The sequence below is a fragment of the Haemaphysalis longicornis genome, unplaced genomic scaffold (assembly GCF_048455015.1).
Source record: "Haemaphysalis longicornis isolate Haplotype H1 unplaced genomic scaffold, Haemaphysalis longicornis Haplotype H1 scaffold_5, whole genome shotgun sequence".
Lineage (NCBI taxonomy): Eukaryota > Metazoa > Arthropoda > Arachnida > Ixodida > Ixodidae > Haemaphysalis > Haemaphysalis longicornis.
The window spans coordinates 72,952,372-72,965,911 of NW_027526385.1; the positions used below are offsets into that span (position 1 = coordinate 72,952,372).

At 46.6% G+C, this 13,540-nt stretch overlaps 1 protein-coding gene across 4 annotated transcripts in view; it reads left to right on the forward strand.

The window, feature by feature from the left end:
• LOC144138432 (voltage-dependent T-type calcium channel subunit alpha-1G-like) overlaps positions 1–6,912 on the forward strand; it is an 82,430-nt gene extending 75,518 nt beyond the window's left edge. For all 4 annotated transcript variants that reach the window (XM_077670707.1, XM_077670706.1, XM_077670709.1 and 1 more), the window contains one exon: positions 213–6,912. In XM_077670707.1, coding sequence (XP_077526833.1) covers positions 213–961 — 749 coding nt within the window. In that variant the 3' untranslated portion in view covers positions 962–6,912. The remainder of the gene's footprint in view (positions 1–212) is intronic.
• The last annotated feature ends 6,628 nt before the right edge of the window (positions 6,913–13,540 follow it).

Here is a 13,540-nt window from a genome sequence, read left to right on the forward strand (position 1 = left end):
ATTCAAGCTTTTTATTGCCTCAGGGCATAATCTTCTATGGGCAGGGTGGAATAAATATGCTTCTTACGTGCATAATATACCACATGAATGCAAGTCTGAAGTGAGCGCCTCATGCTTGCTTAGGTCAGTACCTCAAACAATCGCTTACGTGTCACTTTATATTGTTTCACTTGTAAATTACATCACAAAAAACATCTTTCCCCCTGTTTCAGGTGGCGAGTCCACATCATCGACGCTACCAGTAATCAACATCTGCATTCCAGATCAAGCTGACAGCTTGTCCAACGAAAAGAGCTCATCATCACCATCCTCTGGAGCTGGACCCGAAGATATTGATGTCACCGACGTTGACCTTGCCTGTGTCGAGTCAACAGTTTCTCTACCTGACGTCAACCTCCGGCGCGCATCACCGGAGAGCGGTTCGACCGACAAAGTGGCCGTCGCCGATCTGAGATCACGCGCCACGGTGGCACAAGATTTTCAACTAGCCTCACTCCCCACTGATGAAGAAAGTCAACCCGTCGAGGAGGTCGCAGAAGCAAGCTCTAGTGATTCTGCCGGCTCAGAACGTTCCGTCGAAGCTCCACTGCCAGTGTCGAAGTCTGCGTTGGAGAGTGGCAGCGCGTCGCCTCCGGGCTCCGATGAAGAGTCGGAAACGACGAGCACATCAACATCCAAGCTTCGCTATTTGCTCCCGAACTACCCCGAACTCAGCAGGGCTGTCGATCCCGACTCCAGTGAGTCGACCTCCTGGACGTTTTCAGCCGAATTCCCATCGTCCCTCCGAACGGCAGTGGGGGGCGACGCGACGGACGACGAGGACGACGACAACGCTCGAACGCCGACAACCACAGCGGCAGCCGCCAGCGACGCTGTCGCACCCGTCGTTGTGGTCGCCGACGAGAACAATGGTGACCTAGTCGGAATCCAGCCAGGCTCCGAGAGTGACTCGGTGTCGTGACCGCGGCATAGTTGCACTGAACCCTCTTAGAACCAGTTGTAATTTTCTGTGCTGTGTGGGGTGGTCTCTGCATCGTCTGCTCAGGGCTGCAACGGGATGTCTGGGGGAGGACACTTTTTAGAGCACACTGTCCCCAGCACAGCGCGTTCAACACAGTTTATCCGGCAACTGCTACATGGCTCCGCTGCGCTGTCGACGAGTGGGCAGATGCATCGTTGTGGCACGTCCTCTGTTAAGCTTGCTCTACGAACCCTCTTCGGGGAAACACCCAAGTCGAACTCGTGTCGTACTATCAACATGCCTGCTGTCGTATGGTGTCCACGTGCAACTGCTGGTGACAAAACGCAGATGGATGCGAATGAAAGAGCCATGTAAGGTGCCTGCCATCTTGACGTCACGTTTTTCTTCGGACCCTTTTTCCAATGTGAGCTGTGATGACCCCAAAACCACTGTCCAACTGATTAGGTGGTCTGCTCTTTTGTTGTTTTTTGTTCGTGTTTCCACAGCTATCTGTTGCTCTGCTTATTCCTCAGTCTTAAGAGCTGAAGGCAAGGTAACGCAGCCCTAGCGAAAGCCATGAGCATTAATGCCCAACTGCTGCGAACGGAGCGAAATGCAGCAATTTTGTGAAATGTGGCTCCAGTTCGTAACTTCCTACATTTGTAAAATTACAGCTTCATGCCCAGCCTACCCTGCGCCCCGGTTTTTCGTAAGACTGTTTTGTTGTTCTGGTTTGGTTGCAGTTAAAAGCCCAATTGCATGCGAAAATTACGCACAATATTATCTGAACTAAAACTCTAATTAACCTTCACCCACACCCTTCTCTTGCCGGTTTATACAAATTTACTCCCACGGATATTCACGTAAGTTTTCCTACTACATATGACGTTTTTCGGGGTAATGACAAATTTTCAGGTCCTAAAATCGAAGCTTACAAAAGTGACTGGGCTTCTTGGTAAACACCAACTTTTAACGGACTCTGTACTGAAGCGATGACTGCGCGAATCGGAGACTTTATGAAGAAATGACACCGATCGTGTGAATAGGTAGGAGGGGAAAACGACGTGCAGAAGTGTAGAATTACTTCAAATATACCCTGCGTGTTGGAGCCACTCATATTTTTTCACAACCCAAGTTGTTGAAGCTGCCCACATGTGCCATACTAGCCAGACGACTCACCAGATAGAATGTTGAACCGTTTCTGTCGAGCTGAAGAGTGGCTTGTCCCCAGAATGGTGCTGCCATTGCCTCCCAAGTTGCACTTCCCCGCCAATCACCTTCGTGTTTTTGATCGTCCTTTGTTCTGTTTTCTTGTAGTGCTTAGCTGACAAACACTTCAATATTCCCGACACAAGCGGCGTTGTACGTTAATCAAGGGTACAAAAGTGGTAGTTTTATAATCGTTGCGCTTGGTTTGCCCCAGTAGCAAACAATGCGTTCACATGTGTGAATGCGCGTTGTGCAACGCTAGTATGTCCCGTGTACAGTAGGTGAGAAAAAAATATTTCGAATGCCAAGCAGCTGTACTTGAGTATTACGCTTGTGCCACCAGGTGTAAAATCTGTCATAAATTGCCACACGACTTCGTTTGGTGGTGGCTGCTCGGTAAGGCACAATGCGTACGTAGCCTGATGGCAAGTCGACTAGCCACGGAATTATATGTTCCACTAGTTCTTGTTTTTTCTGTTTAACGTTGTAGCAGTACACAATCGTTAATATTATTCTACTTTGTTGAACAGTGGTACATACAGCCCAAGACGGAAAGGTTTATTGCAAAAGCATCAAAATCGCGATTTAAATCCTGCATTCTACTGCGAAAAGGTGCCGCTTATGAGTTAAGCAGCTTTTCGCTTCAACGATTCCAAGTTTTCTGGAGGCTTCTTTTGTCACATTTTTAACTGCGCAGCACAATTGATAGCATCGCCTGTAAAAACCAAGCGATTATGTCCCACTAGTCACTATTTTAGAAATGATTGAATACGCATGTTTTAATTACAAATTTTTGAACGACCTTACCGAAAGCATTCACATAACCTTGTAACAACTATTGTGAATTCCGCTTGCTTTCAGTGCGCTTGCCTGATTTCCTCTGCACACAATGAAAATGGTCAGTGCTTGCCTTGTTTGTGATTGTGATATTCCGGTGCAAACTATTATCGCTTGTATTTATTCCTTGCTTCGAACCATCGGAATTACTGAGGTGTGATGTGTTTTATTGTTTTGCTTCTGTGAATATTTTTAACTCTTGATGCTCAAAAAGTATGGTTTCCTTTCCTAATAACGCGCAAAAAGTTGGAGTACCGAACTCTTTTTAGCGAAAGGTCGGCAATTATGCGAATGAATTTCAACCAAGGTTAGTTTAGAAAGCGATTACTGTTGTCTCTGTGTAAAGTCAAATTACCCGGGTCCCTCTGTTTATAGCTATAGCAGCATTCTGCCAACCCCCGCCCAAATCAATCACGTTGTAAAAGGAAGGAAGTACGCTGCACCACTTGTATAATGCCACATTAAGCGCACCCACATGCACGCCGCCTGACAGCCACCGGAACTTTCTTAACCGTCACTTCTCTCCGCAATATAACCGAGCAGTTACAGTGGAAGTGACCACCTCCGGCCGCCTACCCAACGAGTTGTACGCTAGCTTCTCATCGTGTACATTCTCAGACAAGAGTGGAGCTATCCCCAGCCTCATCTGAATGAAGGTGCATAGAAGTTCTAGAAGTTTGATATAAAACGAGTACTGTAAAAGCGCAGGAAGCAGCGTCCACCGCCACCAGTAGTAGACATTGTGAAACCCCTCTCAGCAGGAGTTGTAGGTGTCGCTACGCAAGTGGGAACGGAAACGTCTCTATAGTTTCGTTTTGTTGCTGTTGGCGTACGTTCACCGCAATGCTGTGTTGCGTGAGTCGAAACGCAGACGATATGCAAGCCAAGGCCACAGAGCGGAGTCGCTCTACAGGGGGAGAGAATGGACGCCTTTTTTTTTGTCGCCATCTTGGTTTGCGAGCTCAGTTCAGAGCCGCGTGTTTTGTCCGTGTTTGTGCCGCGCTGTCGTCGCTTGCGTGTTGTTGCCTTCCTTGGTTGTCGCTGCCTGCACCGGCACGGCGCTACGCTTCTCACCGCAAATCTTTATATCGCAGACATGTGTGCGTTCGGGGTTATCAACCAGGCTTGACCCCTGCAAAGCATTGCGAAGGAAAGCGGTTCCTGAATTTCCGACGCAAACGGAGCGCGGACCGACTGCCTAAACCTTCGAGATTTTTTTATTTTATTTCGCCTATTAAAGATGTGTCTTTCACAGTGCTTGATTTTTTTCCGAAACGTGTGCCTCTCTCTGTAAGCAGCAGTGCAATGTTCCTAGGTGTACCGATGCTATGGCAGTTTGCGTTGATCTAGCTCTCGCGCAACTTGTTCGTTAGGCTGTACAGGCGCTCCAGAGAACTTTCATTTTATGCTGTTGATATGCCGCTACATTATGCACTGTGGCCACCCGTGAAGCACATGACAGACATGTAACTCAGCAATGCCGAAAACACCTGCTCTTTCTTCTCTTTACTGGGTACTGTTTTTTCGAAATTTTCAAGAAGCAAGTTGACCCGGGAGTGCCGAGGACCCTTTTTTCTGCGTGTCTAAAACAGCACATCCTAATATTAGACAAAACATTTACGGAGCAATATTCAGAAAGGCTAAACTTAAATCAGATTGTTAACCGGGTCAGCCTTTAGAAAACAGCGATTTGTCTTTCTGATATGCACATTTTTGCGCGTCAGAGCGATGTCTAAACCGGGATCTCTTGAAGATTTTTGTCGAAACAAAAGCTCCAATTATGGAATCCCAGGAACATTTTGATCCAGAGGTTTTGCCTCTTCAGTATGAAGACCGCAGAAGTGCTTCAGGACAAATATGGCTCCTTTTTTCGTTGAGACCCACAACACTTCTCCTTGGGACCACTTTATTCTTTCTCTTCGCTTTAGTTCATGTCTTCGTGTAGCCACACTGTGAACTACGTAGAATTTCCGGGCTTTGCTATGTGATGTTAGGATTCCCATGTGCCTCATACAACTTTCATGGCTTGCACTTTGTTGTTACCAGCTATAGCCTTTCGACGCTAGGTGTCTAGTCACAGCAGTGTTGCATGCAGTGATTTCCAAACCTGTTGTTCCTGTTCAAACCGCTTTGCAGCCACATTCTGGTTTACTTCAGTCGAAAATCTATAAACACCAATTATATGAACAACAAATCAGACTTTTTATGCTGGTTCTCGACATAAGGGCCAAAGTTTTGTTATTAGTAGTAAAGCCTTCCGGCGAATTCTGTGCAGAGGCAACGTTTCCCCAACGGAAGCAAGTTTCGTTGCAAAGTTTGTTGCGAAAATACGTTAAGAGGGACGGAACGGGCTACGTTTGCCTGGTTGGTACTGTACTGGCTCACTGCAATGCGACACTGACGTGAGGCATTGTTTCAAGTTGTCTTGTGCATTCAAGTTCTGTAGAATGCGACCATATGAGTTATATCCGGTTCCACAGTTGCACGCGATCGCAACGTGACCACCTCAGAATGTGGGGTCAAGCAGAAAAGCATTAGAATTGTCCTGTCGCGGGATCGTGTCGTCTGTAGATTCACTGCCTCCTCTCAACTGTGATGACCAGAGCAGCAGCAGGTCTTGCAACATGAACTAGTTGAAATTTTCAATATTGGTCGTTTTAGAAAAAGAGAACTTGTTTTTTTTTTTTCATGGCGGCTCATAAATGGGTTGCCTAGTGACGCATGAAAATGTTTGCATTACAAATTTCGCTTAACCTTTGATGTTGGATGGTGTACATAAAGCATAGCGTGTTATATGAACTGTTCAGGGTCTACATTTTATTACGTAGAGTACTACCAATTATCACTGCAGCGAATTTATTACATCCGTGAAATTTGTTGCTAGGATGATGCTGGCAGCTTTTAATGTTGCGCAGGGTAAAGATTCTCTTTAACGTGTTCAATCTGTCCGTGAATCTCGACTCCACGTGTATCAAAAGTAGTTACTACGTAAATGTTTCACTAAGCAGCTTCCCATTATCGAAGACATCTGCCAAAAATGTCCGTTGCAAAAACACTCAAAAGCAACTTCTGCACTGATTTGGCACACTGTTTTGTCCAGAATGCGAGCGTTACATAACCCTGTACTATCCTCAGTAATCGTAAGTTGCAAAATTGATGTGCCCGCAGAAGAGTTCTTGTGTTTTGCTTGCATTGATGTGGTAGTGATTTTTGCAAACGAAATCGTGAAGGGAAACTGCACGGAATTGCTACAGACGTAACATGTGCCTGTAACTTTTCATCAGTGTGCTATAGCCGAAACAAGTCAGCAAAACAAGGTGTAACTTAGTGCGTAGTTTTCCACACAAGTTCCGCTCCGAGTGGCTACTTTTTTCTAACTGTATTTTACCTCTTGCAAACCTCTAAATTTTACTTGAGTTCGTTGCGTGCAAGCCCATCTTTGTAATACGTTAGTGCTCTTGGCAACTTGAGTTTTTCGTTTGTATTCGAAAGCACTGCTTTAAAAAGGCAGTGGAGTTTGTCCTGCACTTACCTGCTTCTTGAATGAAAAATCATGCATAAATGCTACCACTCGACACTGATAAGAAAGAGTTCAATGCAGCTGTTCGTTCTTAACAAGATGATGTTCAGCTGCATAAAACTGTCTTCATGATGCTCGTTTCGTGCGTATCGTAAAGAATGCGCTGAGAGGTTGAAGCTGTAGAGCTAACTGTTGCTGGTTATGTTGTTAGCCGTCAACTGTCGAATCATGTGGCTGAACGTTGTGTGACTCGCTCTGTGGCCAAAGCGAGTGAGCTGTGATCCTGTTAATTCAAACGAGAAATGTGTCACTGGGGAACAAGCCTTTGTTTTTCTCTTTTGTTACGTGAATATTAAAATAACAAATTCCACAAGCTCATTACCGACGTGGCGTCTTACTTTTATTCTGTGGTGGCAAGCCTCGCGTCACCACCTCGGAACTGAATCGATGGTAACAAAACCTCAACTCAAGTCAAGTCAAGTCAAATGTCATGCTTCTGCCTCCCGCTAAAGCATGACACTTGACATGTAGCACCCCCCGAGCTACGGGTGAAGCATCCTGCACCAACAAGAAGGCCTTCTCCTTCACTAATTCGAGCAAGTATCATCTTGAAACAACACCGCCAACTTGAACCTAACAAGAACCAGAACGGTTCGGGTGTGAATCAGGTACCCAGCAAGCCTACTGCAGAAGAATACACTCCGTGGCGATCTTCACGGCGATTTATGCTGAGCTGAAAAAGGAAGGCTGGTTGGTTCATATCGCAACGGTGAACAATACAGGACGCAAACGGATTGAAGTAAAAAGGGCCCATCTCCCCGCGAGGGGGACTCGAGTAAATGCGCCGCATAGGGGGTGGGTGTATTGCGTTAACGTTTAGTGTTTGGGGAGTTGGTGGTAGTGAATGCGTTGTTTCAGCAGCTTCTTGACGTAGTTTGAATGAGTCAAGGATATAAGGCGCGTTCGTAGCCTTTCATTCTGTGTCGGTTTTGTGGCACAGTGGGAAGAGCACCATGTACCTCGCGTTCCGCCCACAGGTAGTGAATGCGTTGTATCAGCAGCTTCTTGACATAGTTTGAATGAGTCAAGGATATAAGGCGCGTTCCTAGCCTTCCATTCTGTGTCGGCTTTGTGGCGCAGTGGGTAGAGCACCATGTACCTTGAGTTCCGCCCGCAGGGTCGTGGGATCGAAACCAGGCGCCGGTAAGTATTATTTTTTTATATAGTGTAGGGGGAGGGGTGCGGACCTGTTGTTGAGAGCGAGGAGGGTAGCGTGATGCGGGAGAGGAGGAGTGGGGGAGAGGGCGCACCTGGAACGGCTGCTGCGGACGCCGAGGCACGCCGACAACGCCGGGTGACATTGTGAGTTAAATGCTCTGCATTTAAAAGACTGCAAGCTGGTTGTTTATTCCACAGATGGGACCGAGTCGTACCATACAAAGCGGAAAATTTAAAGCAACGGTTGAGATGAAGAGGAAACGACTACGGTTCTAAACAGCTTCTCTCTTCTTGTCCTCTTTGGCAGATCATTCGCAGCAGGATTACGCACTGTTCTCCACTTCTGTGTGCCGTATAGTCCTGCTAGGCTTCCCGTTCTCGTGGCTATCAATAACGCTTGTTCAAGGAGGCTCGATCCGTCATCGAAAACGGGACAGCACCAGCCAGTGCACGAGACGGGTGCATGCTGTGGACCATAGCAAAGGAGTCCGTGTGTTCCCCCACCCAGTATCGGACGTGCCGCAGGGCATCTTGTAGGTCACTCGGGCCATTCACTTCGTGAAGGGCGTGCTTAGAGGGTCAAACTATCAATATAGTATAGAGAGGTAGTCGCCCGTCGTGGCGCATGGGCCGCCGAAGGCACCGTAACAGAAGCTGAACGGCGTTGCCCAGAAGTCGAGCAAAGAGCAGGGAGCGCGGCAGGTAACTTAGACTGTCGGGATAGTCTCGTTGTTGGGGTCTGCTTCTTCCGTCCCGCCTTTCTCCTAATAAACAAATATGTCCTGTTTTAGCGTGACTGCATAGTTTCAAAATTGGCGCCAAGCAAATTGATAAAAAAAGTGCGGTATATATTACAGATATGACCTTAAGTACTTTAAAATATTTACAAAGAGAGAGTAAAATTTACGTCTGTTCTTACTGAAGAGCGCTTTGAAGTTTCTTGCCGAAGACGACTTTGAAGAGGCGTTATTTCACTAGTGGACCATTAGGAAGCGAAAGATTGAAAAGAAACTAGAAGATTGGAACTCTTCAGGTATTTCGATCTCTGAGAGACTGATGCAAGCCTTTAAAGTGATGACGAATGGAGATCATGGGCGTCGGCAGAATTATCCCCCCCCCTTCCCGCTCCTTCCCTCCTTCCGCGGCGCCGCGGAAAGAGCGCGCGGAAGGGAGGGGGGGAGGGGGGAAGGAGCTAAATTATATAAATGAAATTTTACAGCATCCATGGGCGCTATTTAGAAAAAGGGAGAAAGCACTTTTTTTCTGCTTTTAACGGTTATAAATTTCAGTGTTTATTAACGCTCATCCATCGCTGGTAACAACAAGCAACTCCATTGCGTAACGGTAACATTTTATTAAACAGAACAATCGAAGGCCCAGGTTTCTGAAACAATTGTCTTGCGCGGACGAAATAGCATTGTAAGTTAAGTGATGTTACTAAGGAAGGTTATGAAAAAATACTATATGTTTTAAGCCGATCCATTCGAGCAGTCACTCATCCGTAAAAGCACCATGCGCTGTACAAGCGCACGCATTGCCAAGTAATTGTCCCTGTGAAGGCCATTCGCCCTTTCTTTCTAATTCTTTCACACTGCAATGAAAGAATACTGCGCCCACACAGACGGTTGTCAGAGTCTACAAACGGAGCCAAATGTTACTCGCCAAATCGCGATAAAGAAACGCCGGGTCGTCGCGGGGAATATGATGGCCCTTCGGCACAAATAACTCTTACACCGTGCCCTTCGGAGAGCGCGACTGATAGCCGGATAGATACCCTCCGCGAATACCAGATCCATCGCGTATCCATTGAAGTTCGTTTTGGCAAAGTTTAGCTTCACAGTAGAAGTTATTCAACGGACAGTATTTGTTCGCTGGTGTTAGCAGCTTCGTCTTGAAATTGCGCTGCCATGGTTCCCTCAATTCCTTTGGATAATTCAACAAAAATAAAAGAAATGCGGGGTTGTGTCCTTTTTTTTTTTCTTTGCTGATGGCAGAGGGTACAAGGGATGAAAACTCTACGCCTATTTTTCCGGAGTTGCGAAGTTGTTCGGCCAGTGCATGTGGCGTGCAGTCATACGCGCCACATTGCCTTCTGTGCCAGGCTGTCCTGCTGCATCCTCGCTCTTTGCATATAGGCCCATAAAGAATCTTCCCCAAAATTCCAAGAATCGCGCACCCTTCCCGTGAGCAGTGGGAGAAGGAGCTGTCCAGCTCCGGTCTCGATTCCCAGCTTAGGCTGGTGGAAAGGGCCGTAGCGGCAGGGGTCTCCAATGGAGTCCTGGAATGAGGGCCCCACACCACATTACGATGCTCCCAATAAAGTTTATCCTCCTCCTCCCTAAATTTTTCCACCATGAGTCGCACGTGCTGCACCTTTGGCCGCTCCCTTTATTCAATTAAGAGGTCTATTTCTAACAAAGTCCGCTGAACCAAATAAACAAATGTGATACATGCTGCATTTTGTTTCACTAAGGCATTCTTCATTAGTAGAATACCCAAGCTTCCTGATACGAACCTGGCGGGTCCATCTATATTACACAAGATTATCCCTAAAAATACAGCTTTATCTTGAAGGGGCTCTGGAACACTTCAGATAAATGCTTTCGCTGTTTCCTTAGCGTATGAGGCTTTGCGAAAGCTACATTTATTACCAGCACGGAGCGGCGCTGGGTGATTTGGTTGTCGCAGAAGATAAGCCTTGCGTTTCTGTTTTGCTTTTTTGGCTTTATTTTTGAAGTGGCTATCGAATGCGTTCATCGCTGCAACTCTAAGGGAGCCGGCCAATAGCCGTTACACCACTGTAATTACGTAATTCCAGCGGTCGAAGAATGCCAAACCGGGAAAGAAGATCATTTTTTGAGCAAGTTTCTAAATTTTGTGATGGGCATAGAGTAGTCGTTTTTGGCTTTGCGACCCTCCAATCGAGGTACTGGATGTGTTGGTTGACTACGCTCTGCAAGCATTTAAGATTTCGAAAAAAAAATTAAAGAAGTGTTGCAGGGTCCCTTTAATAAGCAAATCTACACATGCTAGAGCGTGCGAATGGTCAGAACAAGCCCACTAAATACTTTATCCGATCAGCGTGTATATCCCATGCTAATTAAAAGGCCAGCTTCATGGGCGACGTTAAAGCCGGACGCACGCAGAATAAGGACGCTTGATATTAAAGAACGATGAGAATAAAAGAAAAAATTAAGGCCGTTCCACTCAATGCGAAAGTTGTCGGAAGTGCAGAGCAGTGATTCGCTGTAACGCGCTGTACCGCCGTTATCCGCTCACTGCTATCACCCCATTCAATTCAAATTTCCCGCCTTCGCAGTGGTCGCGCGCCTCCTGTCTGAAACTGCCCCAGCCGGAGTTAAGTTGTTTTTGTGCTTGCTTTAATTTCGTATGCTGGAGCTGTTTTGCATCAATTCGAACGCGCCCATTTTTTTCTTGCGCGGCTGGAGCCATAGGCTGGAGCCTTTCTGCGTCATTTCGAACGCGCCATTTTCTTCTCGCGCGTAGAGCTATAGTGCCTAGATTTCTAGGCACTATAGTAGAGCCTTTCTGCGTCTTTCGAACGCGCCTTTTTTTTTTTTTTTTTTTTGCGCGGCCGCTTTTTTCGCTTACTATCGTAAAAACCACCCCGACGAGCGTTCCTAACTAAATGAACGCGGGAACTGCCGGTGAATTGCGTATATTTTGCCTCAAATGTATACCTGCAGTTTTCTTTGCGCTAAACAACGGGGAGATGTAGGACAAACGCCAGCAATTGAGTTTCAAAAATAGAGTTAATACTACTCACTGTTTCGAACGCTTATTGCTATTACACCGCTTTGTTTCGAAGCCTCTGGGGTACGCCGCGAACGACAGCGTTACCACGGGACGCCCTGTTGCTCTACTTGGGTCCAGCGAGCGAGCTGCGACGACGAGGCGAGGGCCGAAAGTGCTCTGCACTTTAAAAAAATTCGGCCACGTTCGCACTTTTAACCGTCTTTCGTAAAAGAAAAGCGGTTAAAAGCGAAGCTTTCTCTGCGCAAACTTAAATTACACCAAATAATTGCACCAAAGATTATGCAACGAGTCACTACTAGACTAACACTTCAAGATCCATAGAAAAAACGCCTCTTCGTCGAAAAAAAATGCGAGCAGAGCAATGCATGCGCAAGTGTCTTGCATTCATGTCTGTGGTCCCAGAATAAAAATAGTCCCGTAATCATGGAGGAAGAAAAAGTTAGGAGACGGCGCCGCCGGAGAAACGTGAAGCCTATACATAAAAAGTAAAATCGAAGTCGGCCCAGGCGTCACTGCACCACGTGACCCCACCGCATCGCCTCTGTATGGGCCGCCGCGCTCTTCTATTTCGTCTGCTCGAAACTGCCCTGCGGCCCGTTGTCGCGAAGCCTGCTATATGTTGGTTTTTTTTCCCACGGCTTTTGTCTTGGGAACAGCTACCGCCAACGAAACACGAGAGATGCCCCGGAGTCGGAGACCGCCGCCGCCGCCGGCCCACCCGACCTTGGAGGGCCGACTGCGGCGGCTTGAGAAAGGGAAACGGCGGAGGGAGCGGCTTCAACGGACCTGGGCTTGCGAAGGCTAGCTGCGTGACGTCATGCCGTCTCCTAACTTTTTTTTCCTCCGTGCCCGTAATCATGCTCGCTGGTGTCATGACCTGCTGCCATGACAACCGGACGTCTGTCGGAGAATCGTGGGATTCGTTTGCAGCGGACCATCTCACGGATGTCCGTATTACGACCTCCACTGGCTCCGCCGCAGTTTGATTCATTAAGACTGCTTTGCATCCACAAAAATGATACCTATTTTATCACAAACATTAAAGAAACAATCGTGACTTTCCGAACACTTACCGGCGATTTCTTTATGCCATTACAAAATCTCGTTTGTGCAATTGGCAGCTGCTGACCTATAAGCTACTGCCAGGAAACGCGCATGAGCAATTGCCTCCAGTCCTATTTCTTCATATCACATAAATGCTAACGTGCGATTGGCACACTGATGACCGTTCTTAGTGCTGACCCACATTACGTCACCTTCGCCCATAATACGTCACGGCAGCATAAAATTTGAAGGTTTTCAACATTTCATGCTTTTTCCAGTAAAAAAAAAACGTCCTTCGTGGCTAGATAAGAGCTGAGTGATTTTACAAAGGCCATTTTTTTTCAAACTGAAAAATGTCGATCGATTGGCTTATTGGGGGGTTAACGTGCCGACGCTACACACGAGATGATACGCACCGTAGTGGAGGACTACAGACTAATTTGGCCACCTGGGGATCTTCCGGCTGCGAACTAAATACGAACTTTGGTTGGTAACACTTCATTTCGATGACACTTATAAAATGAAAGTGAAACTGTGAGGGATATAACGAAGAAATATTTGACCAGTAACTACCGGCATCCAAAACTGCACACAAGTGTAAAAAAAAAAAATCCTGCGTTTGTGGACACTGCGGAAAACTTCATCCTGCTGAGTGCTGTGAATAGCCACCAGAAAAACAGCCCATCCTTCCTCGAAAAAATAGGTACGCAGGCCTGCTTTGTCAAATGAACTTTGTTCTGTTGTAATTTTCCGTTTCATTTTCTGGTTCATTGAGCTTGAAAGGCCACAAGGAGGAAGATAAGGGTCACCTTGTTTATAGTAGGTTCGAAGATTAAAATAATGCATTTTTGTATTAAGGATTCTTGCGAGAATTACCGATTGGTTTGAACCGATTCTTAGCTCTACTGTTACAACGAATATTGAATATAACAAACTAAATTATTGTCCCGGTACTACTTCATTATAACAAGGTT